Consider the following 15,302-nt stretch of genomic DNA (forward strand, 5'->3'; position numbering starts at 1 on the left):
AATAATTTGTCATGGTAACAAAATGAGACGTTTTTAAACAATCAAACACTTTAAAAATACGTTCGCAATATTGAAACGGTAATTTAAAAACAAACCGAGATTACGCTTATACATGATACGAACAGTATCAAAAATTTATTGATATATACAATATGCTACCACTTACCTGCAATATTGTTTTCACCATCCAGCAATGCTTTGGCTTTTCTGTCTTGGGCATCAAAGTTGTTTATCCTGATGAGTTTGACTTTAATATAAAAATGAATTTAACCAAAAAACAGTTTTTCTCTAAGAAATACAGACGAAAATGTTTAGGTATTGTTTTTTTAATCAAAACATGTTGCCAACTGGTTTTTCTTCTTAACAATTACATTGTAACAAGGAGAGAATTCTTAATTATAGCTCTAAGCTATCTCTTCAATCCCTGTATACTTGTAACATACTGATATATCAACAACATATGAATAAATACTGTTTAAACCAATTACTTTGTGGCATAAGCTTAAAGTGGACAAATTTATTTTTAAGACAGATACTTGTACAGTGGTTTATCAGAAGCAACACTTTTACGCAACACGTACATAATTTTTTATTTAAGTTTCCTCATAATATCGGGAGTATATTGAATACAAATGTGTTCAAACAGTTTAAATTATTATAGGCTTGAACGTGTTTTCCCTCATATAGTTTGCAGGAAGCATTCGGATTTAGCTAGTCTTAAAGTTGATATCAAAATACGAACGCCATTAGTATGCACTTAGTTCTATTAATTAGGCTTTTCAGCAGTTGACCTGCTATTGTTGAAACTCTTGCGTCAACAATATTTCTACTAACTTTGCAGATTAAAACTACCCTATGTTAATGTTATCCAGAGGTTAACAGTTCGACATCGAATTACTGCATTATAACGATACGGTTGGAGTTTCGCAACTATGCATTTAAGATAAACACAGTATTGGAATTGGACCGGCATTTCCTTTAAGAGTGTATTAAAGACGCAAAATGCTCGTACAAGGAAACGCACTAAAGACAACATGATCAAATGAAAGAGCATGCACATTTTAAAAAGAGACGAGCACAATTTAAATCAAACACCTAAGTTTCTTTGTCAACAAATATTCCAAAAGAAATGACACTTCGATGGTGTCAGATAGGTCATAATGCTTTTGGTTGAGCGTTTATACAGTGGTATACATCGAAGTTTACATACAGGCTATCAAATAAAAAAAAATCCAAACATATTAGGCATTTTGTAATTTAGAAAAATAACTGAAATAAAAAATCGTAAGCGTCTGTGTTTTAACGTGTGCAATAATACAGTTATATAGCTATTGACGTTTACATTCTAACAGCTTTAGGGGAATTATCAACCTATATATCGAATACAAAAATAGTTTAAATGTATATACGGGGCATTAAGTAAACTAGAGTTTTTTTTCAGGACAAAGGAATGGCACACTATTTTTTAACAAGGTCATAACTCCAAGGTAATTGAGCACTGAATTTCAACTAATCATGCTTACTCAAAGAGAGTCAATGTGAAAACAATTCATGAATAAAAATGTTACGCGGCTGAAAAGAAAATGTAACAGAGGTTGATAACTATGTTGTTAACTGAAGTAAAGTCCTTTTCATACACTGCCCTTTTGTCATCGTGGTTGACCATTGTTTGACGTTTAATGAAATTTGATCAATTATGTTTCAGTAATATGGGGCAATAACCCTGTATTTAGCTGAAAAATTAAAATAAAAATGGTTGTTTGGAACTTCCCTTTCTTTTCTGAGCTCTTAACTTATGTCCGTAATTACAATATGACGTTTAATATAATCCCATCCAGCAGTTTTCAAGTTTTGATCCGGACAAGGAAAATAAACAAAGGGCAATACTTATTGATAAGCTAAAACAGAGTTATGCTTATTTCAAACACTTCCTTCAATTAAAGGATACTAGATTATAAACGTTTACAATTGTATGTAGTTTAATTAAATTTCATCAATTAGTTTTCAATTTGTGCTCCGGACAAGGATATTCCGAGCGGAACGACCGACAACAGAGTTTGACTTCGTTCGACTACGGTATAGTAAAAACAGAAGGAAAACAATAAAACACAAAGCAATATGTTTATCAAGTGGACACCGAAAGCTTAATTTCATGAGTGGCGTGAAATATTTCGTTTTAGTGTAATTCATTGCAATCTTCATTAATAATAATGTATGTATTACTTTCTTTGTAACGTTTGAGAGAATTTTAAACAATGCATTTCCCAACAATATACGTACAATAATTAAAAAAAAAAAAACGATAAAATTATCATGGATTCATTCAACATTTAGTTACAACTTTTCAATGTTTACTCCACAAGAGGCGAGATAAAATACAAGCAACTTGTTCCTAGTCGCCCGACAACTTAATAGTATTTCAGACTGCAATCGATGTACGTGAGATTGGCTCGACTATTTAAGGATTTGATACAATAGAACTGTCAGCAATGATTTGATTAATTATGAAAAGGTTTTGCACCTAGTTTCGATTTCTCGACTTTAACAGAAGAAGGCTCAAAATGAATGAGGCTTTTTCAAAAGTGAAATATAAGATGCGTCAAAATATTTTTTTTTTTAAATAATAGTACAAAAGTGTTGATTGCTCATTAGATTTTTATTTTTATTCCAATACATCCTAAACTGTATTATCCACAAGATCAATTAATTAAGATATAGAATATGAAGCAAAATGGTAATCAGCCTACAATAGCAAAAATAAATGGTATCCTTGGCTACGCAACAGGCCATAGTTGGTGCACGCCAAAATGTGCATAGTTTTTATCATTCATCCACCTTAAGTAATGCAATTTGTACACTGGTCTTAACGGTACGAAGACTAACGAAAAACGTTGAGACAAATTGCCAGTAATCTCGACATATCTCCTTCAATTGTACATGTGATTCTTACGAAATAGTTATTTATGTCGAACGTAAGTGCGCGCTGTGTCCTAAAGTTGATGTCGGGCGAAGAAGACGTCACCATTATCATCATAAACTTTCAGCATTCGGCATTCATCATCTTCATCATCATAATTATAATCGCCTACGTCAAAACTGCTCTGGACAAACAACAACGCATACATCATGGTGCTTTTGTCGGTGACGTACAAAAACTTCAACATTGACCATGAATATTTAACCGATCACTTTATTCAAATGACAAGTTTATATATATTCAAGGTACAAAATTCTGACTGAATTATTTCTTGTTAAAATAAATCATTTTTATTTTTTCGTAAATTTTGTATTCTTATTTTATAGTTTAAGTGTCCAGAAATAAGTACCTTCTCAACTATAACTGAGATTAAAAAGAGAAGTAATAAAAACTGTTTTCATTATGTTTATGAATAATCAGATTAATGGGTTTCCAAAATGCGAGCACTACGACTAGGGTTTACTTCCGAAAAATACAACCGCGCATGAGCTGTACTGCTGTAAATACCAAAGCTATAAACATTTGTAAATCCAAGCTTAGAACACATCGTTGATAAAAACTGGTTGCTTTGAAATAAGTAAGTAAGTAAGTAAGTAAAATACTGGATATAGGTTTTATTAGGTATATAGTTCACTACATTTTCTACCAAAACACAGACAATCATAATTATATAAATTCTAGTATATAATAAGAACAAATCGATATAATAATGATCAAACGATAGAAAGCATCATCTTACCGCCAAACAGCGTAACAAGTAATAAGAAAATGAGTTTAAGTTTATTCTTTTATTTTTACGTTGATTTATGAAAATAGTATGCCAATTCGTTCGATCAATTATCAAGTAGCGCGTGTATAATACACACGAGATATTACCATCTTAGTTTATGCATCTATCATTTAAGATTTTGTTTCAGTCATTCCATTAAATTAGCACGTTCGTGATATGTCGGTATTGTTATATTAAACAACACATAGAATAAAAAAGTTAAACTCTTAAGGCCACAGCAATTGTATATATTGTCGGATTCACCGAACCCAAATGTGAAGTATTAATCCAAATATCAATAAAATGTCTTATTGTACAACAATTCACAATTTTTCAAACAAATATTTATACGAACAGCTACAGAAACATGCTCAGTAGCAAAACGTTTAAACAGAGACCCGGTTTAATGGCACTGGGTAAACGCCAAAGACAATTAACTTAAAATCACAAACAAGAAACATGAACGAACAGCACAAAACTCCACAAGCAACACAGTGCATACATACTAGATATAAAAGTTATGTTTTTCAAGAATTGTATACTTATAGTGTAATACAATGATATATTACTGTTTCAAATCCATGAAATATCCTTGGGTTTTTGGTTGAAAAGAGGTATGATAATCCTGTAAGTAGTATAATATGTTTCCACAGTTAATATTTTTAGGGAATTTTTCTCAACCTTATGAATGATATTAAATTGTACAGCGTTATATGAGCTTACTATGTGTTTTCTGTTTCTTTAAAATTGTTGAAAACATTGTCAAGAGATAATTAGACCAGTATCCATTACTGCAATCATACAATCAAATATACAGGGACAAGCCCACTGGACATATAATTTAAATAAACCCTGTTTAGGGTCACGAGGCAAACAGAGCTACTTTCAAACGTTTAAGCTGCACTCTCACACTTTGGACGTTTTGACAACTTTTTTCATTTTATGTCTTGGATTGGAACCATCCAATTTGTGCGAAAAATCAAATCTCAGATTTTTCCATTTAAGTTAAAACATTGATGTTTTATGCACTTTTCTTAAACCGTTAGTAGTAACCTTAATTTTCGAATGGAAATTATGAAATCTGCGATTTGATCTTTTGTCAGCAATATTTTATCATTGGTTTGAAGATAATTACGCAAAAACTTGCTCATTCCAAGACGAAAAAAGTTGTGAAAACGGTATATCTGTGAGAGTGCAGTTCTAAATGTTTAATATCTTGATATTACTACTGTATTAGAAATTACAGGGGTTGGGGCACATTTGTAGTGTTTTTATTGCTTTTTTTTGTGATTCATACAGTCATACTTTATTCCTCGGGACACAACTTACAAATAGACAAAACTGGAAAATGGTCATATCAAAAGGTCAAAGATAATGCAAGTTGAACAATCATATTGTTCATGGCTTGTATTTTTGGTATATTTTTTGCATATGCTATGGAAAAGTTGAAAGTTAAAAATAACTTCATAGTTGAAATGATGGCTTTGAATGGTATTGTCAGATGAGAAACGGCACTATTAAGAAATAGGTATAATGGTACTTTATTTATTTTAATCAATTTTAGATATTGTATGAAAATTATTATCTTGTTTAGTACATGAGACCTTTTAAACAGTTATTGACAAAATCACAATGTGTATATGAAGCTTTTGATCAGCACTTAAAGCTGCACTCTTACAGACTGTCAGCTTAGACACAAAATTGTCTCAAAATCGGCTGATTTGGTTATCATTCCTTTAATTCAGTCATATTAGATAATTCACAATAGAACCAGTCAAAAATATTTGGTAAAACTGCCGAAAAGTTCATTTACATTAAATTGTTTGAAATGCTTTTAGCCATAAAACATCATTTTTTAACACAAATATGATAAACTGCAATCAGATCTTTTTTCAGCAGTCTTATATCATTTAAAATTGGGTCTAGGCATTTCTGAAAAAAAATACTCCATTCCACTCAAAAAGAATACCGGTAGTCAAAACGATCAATCGGTGAGATTGCAGCTTTAAATACACCTTTTAAGACCGCTGTAAAATTCCAATGATTTGCCTAAATTTTTAAAGCCAGCATACTGTTTAATTGACAACCATACTTATTGTTTAAAAGTGTCATGATATATTTGTGCAATGTTTTTATATAATTCATTAAAGAAGTCGAAACAAATTTGTTTATCTTGTAATTTGTTTTGTATTTTTTAATGACCCAGACAAAAATGAGAACGTCAGTGCTAGTTCTTTTACTATTAACATCCCATGAAGTTTCTATTAGTATAGCAGCAAGGAGGTGTTACATTAAGGATGCATCATTTAAACCAAATTATACATTCATATGCACAACATACATGCGTGTAGCCGCCTATACCTGAATACGCGGCTGAATCCACATGATTCTGACAAAACAATCAACCGAAGTTGCAGAATGCGAACTTGACTACATGAATCTAAAACGGGTTATTTTCCAGTACTAAATAATGCACATCGGAACGCCCAGAATGCACTAGATTGCACCATGGTTTTCAAAATTTTCTGAGGGGGCATGCCAGCACATTTATGAATCCACATGAATAGAGGGGTAGCTACGCCCCTGACATAATTGAAACCACAGTTTGGCTAAACAACACTTGTATGTTTATCCTACGCAGTGATCTCCCATGGAAATACAATCGTCAAAGAATCTGAAGGGGCTGTTTATATGGACTAGATTTGAAATGCACCAAGTGTTTAAAAAAAGTTGATTTCAGTCACGAAGAGAATCAACCATACCCTACACTTCTTGGAGTAAGATGAAATGTCCACTTTCCGCGAGAGAGAAAGTACATTGAAAATGTTCATTTGATTCAATTGACTTTATATTTTTATAAATATGTTGCAATACATAAAATACGTTATTTGTTATAATTGTTTACTCATGTTGAATTTTATTTGGCAAAATTATAAGAGATTTTAAGAAACTCAGCCGCTAAAGGGGATATGATTATGATATACTTTTTTTTAAATCTTTCGAACATGAGTTTTTGAGTGAATATAAGCGAAGCGTTAAAGATGTACGTTCAGCGAGAAATTAGTTAATAAAACACAAAAATAACAAAACTGTCGTGAAAAGGCATCCTTAATTTAGCGTTGTGCGAAATGTCGTCTCTAGATTCCACTCCGATGGTCCGATATTAACGCGATTATCAGACCATATTTATTTTTTGGTGGTTACCAAAAAATCCGCTAATTGGCCTACTCGGAGTTATTCCGAGCAGTTCCGAAAGCCTACGGAATTCAACGGAGACAATCACGTGATAGTTATGAATAATGAGGTCAGCATCTCATAACAAAGATGGACGTTGGGGAAAAGAGAAGGAGAGGAAGACCTAGATTAACTGAAGATCAGAAAGCGGCAAAGACAGGACAATGTAAAAGAAATGTCTTCAACAGTTTATTTAGGTTTTCATTTAAATAGATGGAAAGCCTTGAAACTGCAGATGGGATGGAAAACTGACGGCGATGTAGTAAAACACCTTCTCGACAGGTTCGTGTTTTTAACTTTAGTCACCGATTTTGTAAACCTCAGTTATTTATTTATGGCTGTCTTTTGGCAAACTTTCGGGCGGGTATACAGTATATACATTCTGGTTAAGGTTTTACATTTTGATATCACAATCACAGTGATCCATGCATGTTTCATGTATGCTTCAATCTTAAAAAGCGGTGCACTCAATCTGTGACAACTCTTGTTGGAAAGGTTATATAATGTGACATCATTTTGCCCCATTATTTTGGATTAAATTGGACCAGAATTTTTACCAACATTTTGGAGGAATAAGTGCACCCCTTATTCTGGGGAATGGGGTATGTATACCCGCCCGAAAGATGACATCTCTTTTACATTTTTCTATGTTGCAAAGTTCTGCAAGTAAAATGAAAATAACAAATTGCATTTATTATTTGCATTGCAATGTGTAATTTCATAACAAGGTTAATTATTCCTTAAATTTCTATATATAATCATAGCATGGTATGATTTAGGGTTTTTTTTACTTCCCTAAAATATATCATTATATTATATCATGTCAAAATGGCCGTATTATAAAATGTAATCCATTCAAAAGTTATACCGATCAATCATTACAATTGAACATAGAAATAATCTCAATTGATGTTAGACAAACATGCATTTTTATATCTAGTATTTAAATGATGGATGGCTCACCTAAAAATAAATGAAGACGAGCCTGAAAATGTTAGTTATGGAGGAATTTTAAAAACTCAAGAACACATTAAAAACAATGCTTTTGTTATCCAATTGATAAAACTATATTCACAAAATTTTACCAAACTTCCCAATTGTCAATATGCAGTTTTGGTGTGAATTTCAAGGTAATGAATGCTTTTGAAGCACACTATTTTTAAAATTTACAATTTCATTTATATTTTTATATTAAAGTGTGAAACCTTTTATGATTTGCAGATTCATATTAACCAAGTATGCTATTATATTACTTTTAGCTATGCCGGTATAATTGAAGCTGATACAAGGAGTAAAATGACAAGCACAAAGCTAACATCCACCCCAGCGAGTGCATCATTTATAGATGTTGAAAAGACCCCTTCAGTTTCTGAAGTCTCAGCTCCTGAATCACAAATTGCCAGCAGGTTAACAATTCCTTTGATAGACATTAAAGACACAAACTCATTATATATCTTTAAACTGACATCAAGCAGTATATATAGGAAATTAAATATAAGAGAATCTTTTCCGAATTAGGAAAATGCAAATATCAAAGATTTTTATATTGAAATGCCCAAAACACACTATCAAATCTTATTATGTGTTTAAACTAAAACATTGACAAAGATACAGCCTGTTTTAAAAAACTTTTAATATTTAACTTTTTCCTTCTGTGTATGTGGGCCACATCTGCTTAGTGAAAATGTTTTTTTTGTTTGTTTTTTTTCAAAACATTTAATTTGTTTATACATTTTTGTACATGTTAAAGCAAATCTACAATATTGATATCAAACAATAAATATTTACATGACTAGTGTTTACATATATTATATGTAATCTTGTATTGTACTTACAGAATGTGAATGATGTATATATACAAAACTATACAAGTTTTAAAAATAAATGATTAGGGTTTTCACCTTCATCAAGTTTGTTGTTTTAATACTAGGACTCATTACTCATCATAGATAATTAGCAGTTTTCCTTACTTATTAGCTGTGGTGATCAAAATCCGGAGGGGTGTGGCTGTTATTTTATTGTTTATTGTTTAAACTATTTTAGTGAAGCGGGCATTCTTACATCAGGGCTAGAGGAATTAAAGTCTTCAGAAGAGAGTGCAGCTGAGTAAGTTCAAGTCTTGACAAACCATATGTCTTTAGATGAGTTACTTTTAATAACAAAATTATATTATTATGATTAAACTATTATGATTAAACAAATATTTTATTATGATAAAATGATTCTGATTTTTCTTGTACCAGGTACCTTAGAATAATAGAACAACTTCTTGATTTTAAAGTTGTATTCATTTTGGATATATAAATTGAGTCACTTTTGGATCAGTATCAGTTTTGTGATGAAATTGGTAATATTACTTTGAAGGAAATCACCAAAATCCCCTGCAAAGGCTGTGATGAGGCCATTCAGGGATGTGAAAAAGAAGGAATCTTAGTCTTTCCTGGACCCATTTGAGTAAGTTTTTAGCAGATGCAACAATGTTCAAAAAGACTCTATTTAATAAATAGGTCTGTTATAATAATACATTATTTACATAGAACTGTGAACCCAACATTTATTTTTAGTATTTATTGCATTTATCAATGGTTATTAGGAGTGAATAACCCAGTGCATTGAAATAATAGTTTTTAAAGAAATTGATGCATTTCTGGTTTGCAGCATCACTATTGACATCACACTTCAAGAATCTGATGAGGAGGCTGGTGATGATCCAGATTTTGAACCTGACTTACACATGTCAAGTGTACTGTAAGTACAGTTATTTAATGAAAAGTATGAAAAAATATTAACTTGAACTGTTCAAATATATATAATAAAAGACAGCAAAGTCTTACTCATCTACTTTGAACACATGTTCACAACAGCTTAAAGCTGCACTCTTTAGATTGACAGTTTTTACATTTTTATTTTACAGTATTAATTTTAGTCCCAGGATCATCTGTTTTTGACATTATATCATCATTTGAGTCATATAAGATAATTTGCCATAGAACAAATCTCAATTGCTAGGAAACTCTCATGTCAGCAGTGTAACTGAGATATATATTCCAAATATTAAGTCAAAATTCGACTTGAATTCCAACGCAAAATTTAAAAAAGTCTTCTCAGTCATGCTTTGCAAATGCAGCTTTAAAGATCATAAACGAAAAAGTAAAAGAGATGTTGATTATTCAATTTTTGAAATATGTAGAGTAGTGGCATCAGGTGCAAGGCGTATGACGTGTAAGACGGGGCCCTACTAAAGGGCACAACCTTTTTTCGGATGTGGTTCAGCCCCCCCCCCCCCACCGAAAAATTGATGTCGTGTCAGAAATGGTTTAATTTGAGTGGGTTTGTTTCATATAGTACTGTGTTTCGAGCAACTAGACCCTATCTGACCCTAGACATGTTTCTATTAAAAAAGAATACAGATGTAAACAAAGTATTATTTTTAATGCCAATCTGAAATTTCACGTAATCTTATATAGTTTACCCTTCCATGCCACACATTTTGAGACTGTTGCTCTAAACACAAACTTGTAAGGGACTGATTTGAAATAGTGGTGACTTTGATGAATTGTGCATTTTTTATGCATCATGGTGCTTGATGGTAATAAGTGAAACAGAGAACATTACAATACACTTTCTTGCTACAAAATTGTTATTGTATAATTTGGTGTCATTTAGGCCTGAGAACCTCCAAAACTTCCCTGATGTGACGTTTGAAGAAGCAGTATTTGGTCAGGAAGAGGCTGCAGAAAGTGATGGTGAGAAAGCTGAGGTAGCAAGTCCTGCAGTTGGCCAGAAAAAGATAGTAAATGAAGCTGATATTGATGCGCTATGTAGCACCCCCACCTGTATTGTATTCCTCGACCAGCTCTAAGCTTTGGCAGATATGAAAGTTTCCAATTGTCAGATATGTGGCTCCAAAGACATCCAGATGCAGGAGAGCTTTAATGGATCTGCAGCCATCATAGAATGGGTAAGACCTAATGATTGAAAGGGGAATGCCGGCATACCTGTGAGGTAGTGCGGTAAACAGGGTGTTTCGAATTTTCGAACTTCAAGACTTATATAAGTAGATTGCCAAGTTATGTAATGTGTGTACAGGATAAAGTAGTGAATATCCAGTAATAAATAACTGGGGGTGGTGGGGGCTTGGACATTATTTTAACTTATTAATTGAAATGACACCTTTTAAACATTTTGTGAATTTTGATCCTTATTAATAATTGTTTTCAGCATCTTTTAAATGGACATAATTTAACTTATCTACAAATGTAATTTTGCCATTCATCTTTGGGGGTGGGGGCACAACCCTATGCCCATTGAAAATCCATCACTGTATTGTAAATTATATTTATTGTGATTATGAACATTGCTATCATTTATGAAGCTGTCATTGCAGGTAACTGAAAAGTTTACCCCTAGTATGTTACTCACCAAATTAGTTTTTTAATTCATTTTTTATCTACTGATAGGTATGTCAGGAAGGCCATAGAATTACACGCTGGTATTCCCAACCAACATTGAACAGAGGGGTTCTCTCCGGTGACTTCCTTATCTCTGCAACAACAGTCCTCTCAGGAAACAACTTTGGAAAGATGAAACTTTGGGCAGACATGCTGCAACTGAAGTTTCCATCAGCCTCAAAGTTCTTCCGAATTCAGTGGACATACCTTGTGCCTTCTGTGGACCGATACTGGGAGACTCACTTACAAGACCTGTTCCAATCTCTTCGTGGAAAGGATGTAGTCATACTAGGTGTGTTGTAAGAAATGTTCTGAGGTCATCTTGGGTCAATTATTACAGCATACTTTTGACATTATTCAGTTGATTTTTTACTATGTTGACCACATGATTCCCTGTTCCTATCAATAACTTGTAAAGTGCTTCAAAACTAGTATGTATTTGTAATCATCAGCAAATGTCAGTGTTTTGGTTATTATCTCTTTTTTTGTCATTCATCTTAAAATGACACTATTATTGAAAATCAATACATACACGTATATTACAAACATAACAAAACAATTGTATTAATTGTGTAAAATCTTATTTGGGAGTAAGATTGCATCTTTAACTTGTCCCTATTATGCATCTATAGTCTGGTTGATATATTGCCGTGTCCTGTCTGTTCCAAGTTGCAAGGACCGGTTAGAAGACTTTGAGTAAAGATGACAATCCAATAAACTGATTTACTGATACATCGTTTTCAGTATTGAAATTTCTTTTTGATAGAATTTCAATTCAGCTATAATATTTGTTTTTCAGGAGATGGCCGTAATGACAGTCCTGGTCATTCTGCTCAGTATTGTTCATATTCTGTCATGGACAATGAAACGAAGAAGGTCATTATGCTAAAAACAGTAGACAAACGTGAAACAGCCAGAAAGTCAGTTGCTATGGAGAAGGTGGCACTTAAAGCATGCCTTGAGGATCTCTTACAAAACCAGGTCAACATCACAAAGCTAGTAACAGATGGCCATTTAGGAATTGCAGCAATGATGAGTAAGTTTTCCAGTATTATTTAGGTAAAACTATGAAAGCTATCATATCCATATTTTATCATCAAAGAGAAAATTGATGGTATGTTGTAATTTAACTATACAATTTCACATTATCACAAATATACAACTACTAAGTCCCTCTGGTATGCACATGTATGTGAATGTATTAAATGTTCAACCAGAATAGCAGGAGAAAAGCCCACTTGGTCAAGCTTACCAAAACCTTTATTTCACTGGCAGGAATCAAACACAGAAAAGTAGGAAAACATTATGGAAAACAATTATGAGTTTATAGCTGTTATGTAGTTGATTAATAGTTCAGACTATTGTATTTGGGCTAGATATTGGGCATTCTCCACTGAATAAGGATGTTTTAGACAGAAAGTATAACAATTCTCCACAATCTTTCAGGGACTGATTACAGTACACTACCTAAGATAAAACATTCTCATGATATTTGGCATGTGGCAAAGAACCTTGGCAAAAACTATCTAAGGTAAGCTTAATTATTACGGTGATATTTGAAACTTATATACACCCGACAAACGAAGTTTGAAGGGGGTATATTTGAGTCACCCTGTGGTCGTTCGGTCGGTTTGTCGGTCGGTCCGTTGCAATTTACCTTTTCCGGAGCATAACTTAAAACTACGGGATGTAATTGGATTGCACTTGATACAATGGTAGAGCATAATGAGAGGAAGTGCAGTGTACAATAACCATAACTCTATTCTTGCCTATTACTGAGTAATTGCCCTTTGTTACTTTTTTTGTTCGGAGTATAACTTGAAAAGTGCGAGATGGAATTGATTAGAAATTCATACAATGGTAAAGCACAATGAGAGGAATTGCAGTGTTCAAGAACCATAACTCTACTTTAGGTAATTACTGAGTTACTGCCCTTTGTTACTTTTTCTTGTCCGGAGCATAACTTGAAAACTATTGGATGGCATTTTATAAAATTTCATACAGTGATAGGTCATAATGAGAGGGAGTGCAGTGTACAGGAACAACAATTATATTTCAGCCAATTACTGAGTTATTGCCTTTTGTTTCTTGTTTCTTGTCTGGAGCATCACTTGAAAACTACAAGATTGAATGTAATACAACTTTATACAATGGTACAGCACAATGAGAAGGAGTTCAGTGTACATGAATCATTACACTATTTTAGCAAATTACAGAGTAATTGCCTTTTTCTGTGTTTTTTTGTCAAACTTTTGTCCGGACAGTAACTTGAAAACTACAAGATGGAATTTCATAAAACTTCATACAATGGTAAATCTTAATGAGAGGCGGCGTTCGGGGGTATGAATCACCTTCAGTGATAGCTCTAGTTTGTAATTTACTAGTAATATAAGAGTTTTAGCACAGAAAGATGAACAGGAATGTTTTGGGGTCACACAGTTTTGGAGTCACAATTTTGATGGTCTTAGAGCTTATTACTTAAATATATACATATATGGACTAAAAGGTTTGTTTATGATACTAATCAAATGTTTTATCATTTTTTTAGATTGTGCTGAAGAAAGAGCATTCAGTTCTTCGACCATGGGTAAAGGACATTGTTAACCACTTTTGGCACTGTTGTAAAGTTGCCCTGACAATAAAGGAGTTTGTGGTAAGTACATAAAGAATTGTATTCATTTAGTGTTTAGATTGCCTTGTTTTCTTCTGATCTTTGTGTCTTTTTTTCAAAAAAGGTCTTATATTTGTATCATGAAATACATCATGAAAGTACAGCGACTTAGATAAAAGTATATGTACGTAAATAGAGAAGTATATATAATTCAGAAAGGACATTTATTGATGATATAAGTAGATAATGAAATGTTTGAAATGCTCTTATTTTTAGGGCATCTGGGCTGCTCTCCTTCATCATGTGACAGATGAGCACGAGTGGCTTCTCCCGATTCAGGATGGATACTACGAGTGTAGTCATGGGCCACTGAATCCTGAGGAGAGAAATAAACCATGGCTGAACAAGAAATAAAACTGCAGTACCCTTAAAGCCCTCACAGCCATTGTCCTTGACAAGCACCTTCTATCAAAGATAGCATACTATCTGAACTTCAGGTAAATAAATTTTATGTAGCAAGCTTCGACTCTTTCCACATATTATATAAGTACTGGCAGGCTATTTATGTAGGAAAACAGTAACTAGCGTTTCATAAGTAACTGCATCATTATAATTTAAGATCTGAATTTGGTCCCATCTTTATGACATGAAGTCTGGATCCTTGGCGAACTTTATTTTCTTCAGTTTGTGCAAATTAAAAATATTTATTTTTGTTTGTATTTCCATCTTTTGGATGAGTTTTAGTACGCTTAATCTATTTACTCGCAGTTGAAACCTGTGTAACTTGTCAGTTGAAATCTGTGATTACTTGCCAGTTGAAACTTGCCTTATTGACAGAATGTTCAAGATTGTGCACAAGTATTACTTATAAAGACAGCTTTTGCTCATTCCTCTAAGTATTGTTATGCTTGAGTGTTATTGCATGCATGTGTGTGAGTGTGTGTGCTAATGTTTTCGGCTTCAGCTTATTGCCATGTAACATGGGTTTTATGATTACAGGTGACTGCTTGCCATTTCCCTGCAAGTTGAGTTGTATAAATATGTAAGCTTATTAGTTATTTAATTGCTAATAAAATGTATTCTTCTTTTAGAAGTACAGCCGACCTGGAAGGCTTCAACCAGCACATCCTTATGTATTGTTCGAAGCGGTTCTCATACTCGCCACCAGTTTACCGCATGAGAAACCTGATAGCAGCACTCGATCACAACAATCATGTGGAAAGGGAAATTCAACACAACAAAGACGGCTCTGTTAGGTAA

General features: G+C 33.0%; 1 protein-coding gene and 1 pseudogene across 1 annotated transcript; both read left to right on the forward strand.

Moving 5' to 3' along the window:
- The first annotated feature begins 9,653 nt into the window (after positions 1 to 9,653).
- Positions 9,654 to 12,966, forward strand: LOC128224420 (uncharacterized). The gene is made up of 5 exons (XM_052934254.1): positions 9,654 to 9,728; positions 10,647 to 10,941; positions 11,441 to 11,723; positions 12,231 to 12,467; positions 12,878 to 12,966. The coding sequence occupies exons 2-5, from the start codon at positions 10,855 to 10,857 to the stop codon at positions 12,964 to 12,966; spliced, it is 696 nt and encodes a 231-aa protein (XP_052790214.1). The 5' UTR covers positions 9,654 to 9,728; positions 10,647 to 10,854.
- An 875-nt stretch (positions 12,967 to 13,841) lies between these two features.
- On the forward strand, positions 13,842 to 15,302 carry LOC128224421 (uncharacterized; annotated as a pseudogene).

This window comes from Mya arenaria, chromosome 17 (genome assembly GCF_026914265.1).
Source record: "Mya arenaria isolate MELC-2E11 chromosome 17, ASM2691426v1".
In the NCBI taxonomy this organism is placed as follows: Eukaryota; Metazoa; Mollusca; class Bivalvia; order Myida; family Myidae; genus Mya; species Mya arenaria.

Excerpts from the sequence above, each read along its gene's own strand:
- LOC128224420 (XM_052934254.1), top strand. The coding sequence starts at position 10,855 with ATGAAAGTTTCCAATTGTCAGATATGTGGCTCCAAAGACATCCAGATG. Across the intron at positions 11,724-12,230 it reads AAAGGATGTAGTCATACTAG|GAGATGGCCGTAATGACAGT; the intron begins GTGTGTTGTAAG and ends TTTGTTTTTCAG. Across the intron at positions 12,468-12,877 it reads AGGAATTGCAGCAATGATGA|GGACTGATTACAGTACACTA; the intron begins GTAAGTTTTCCA and ends ACAATCTTTCAG.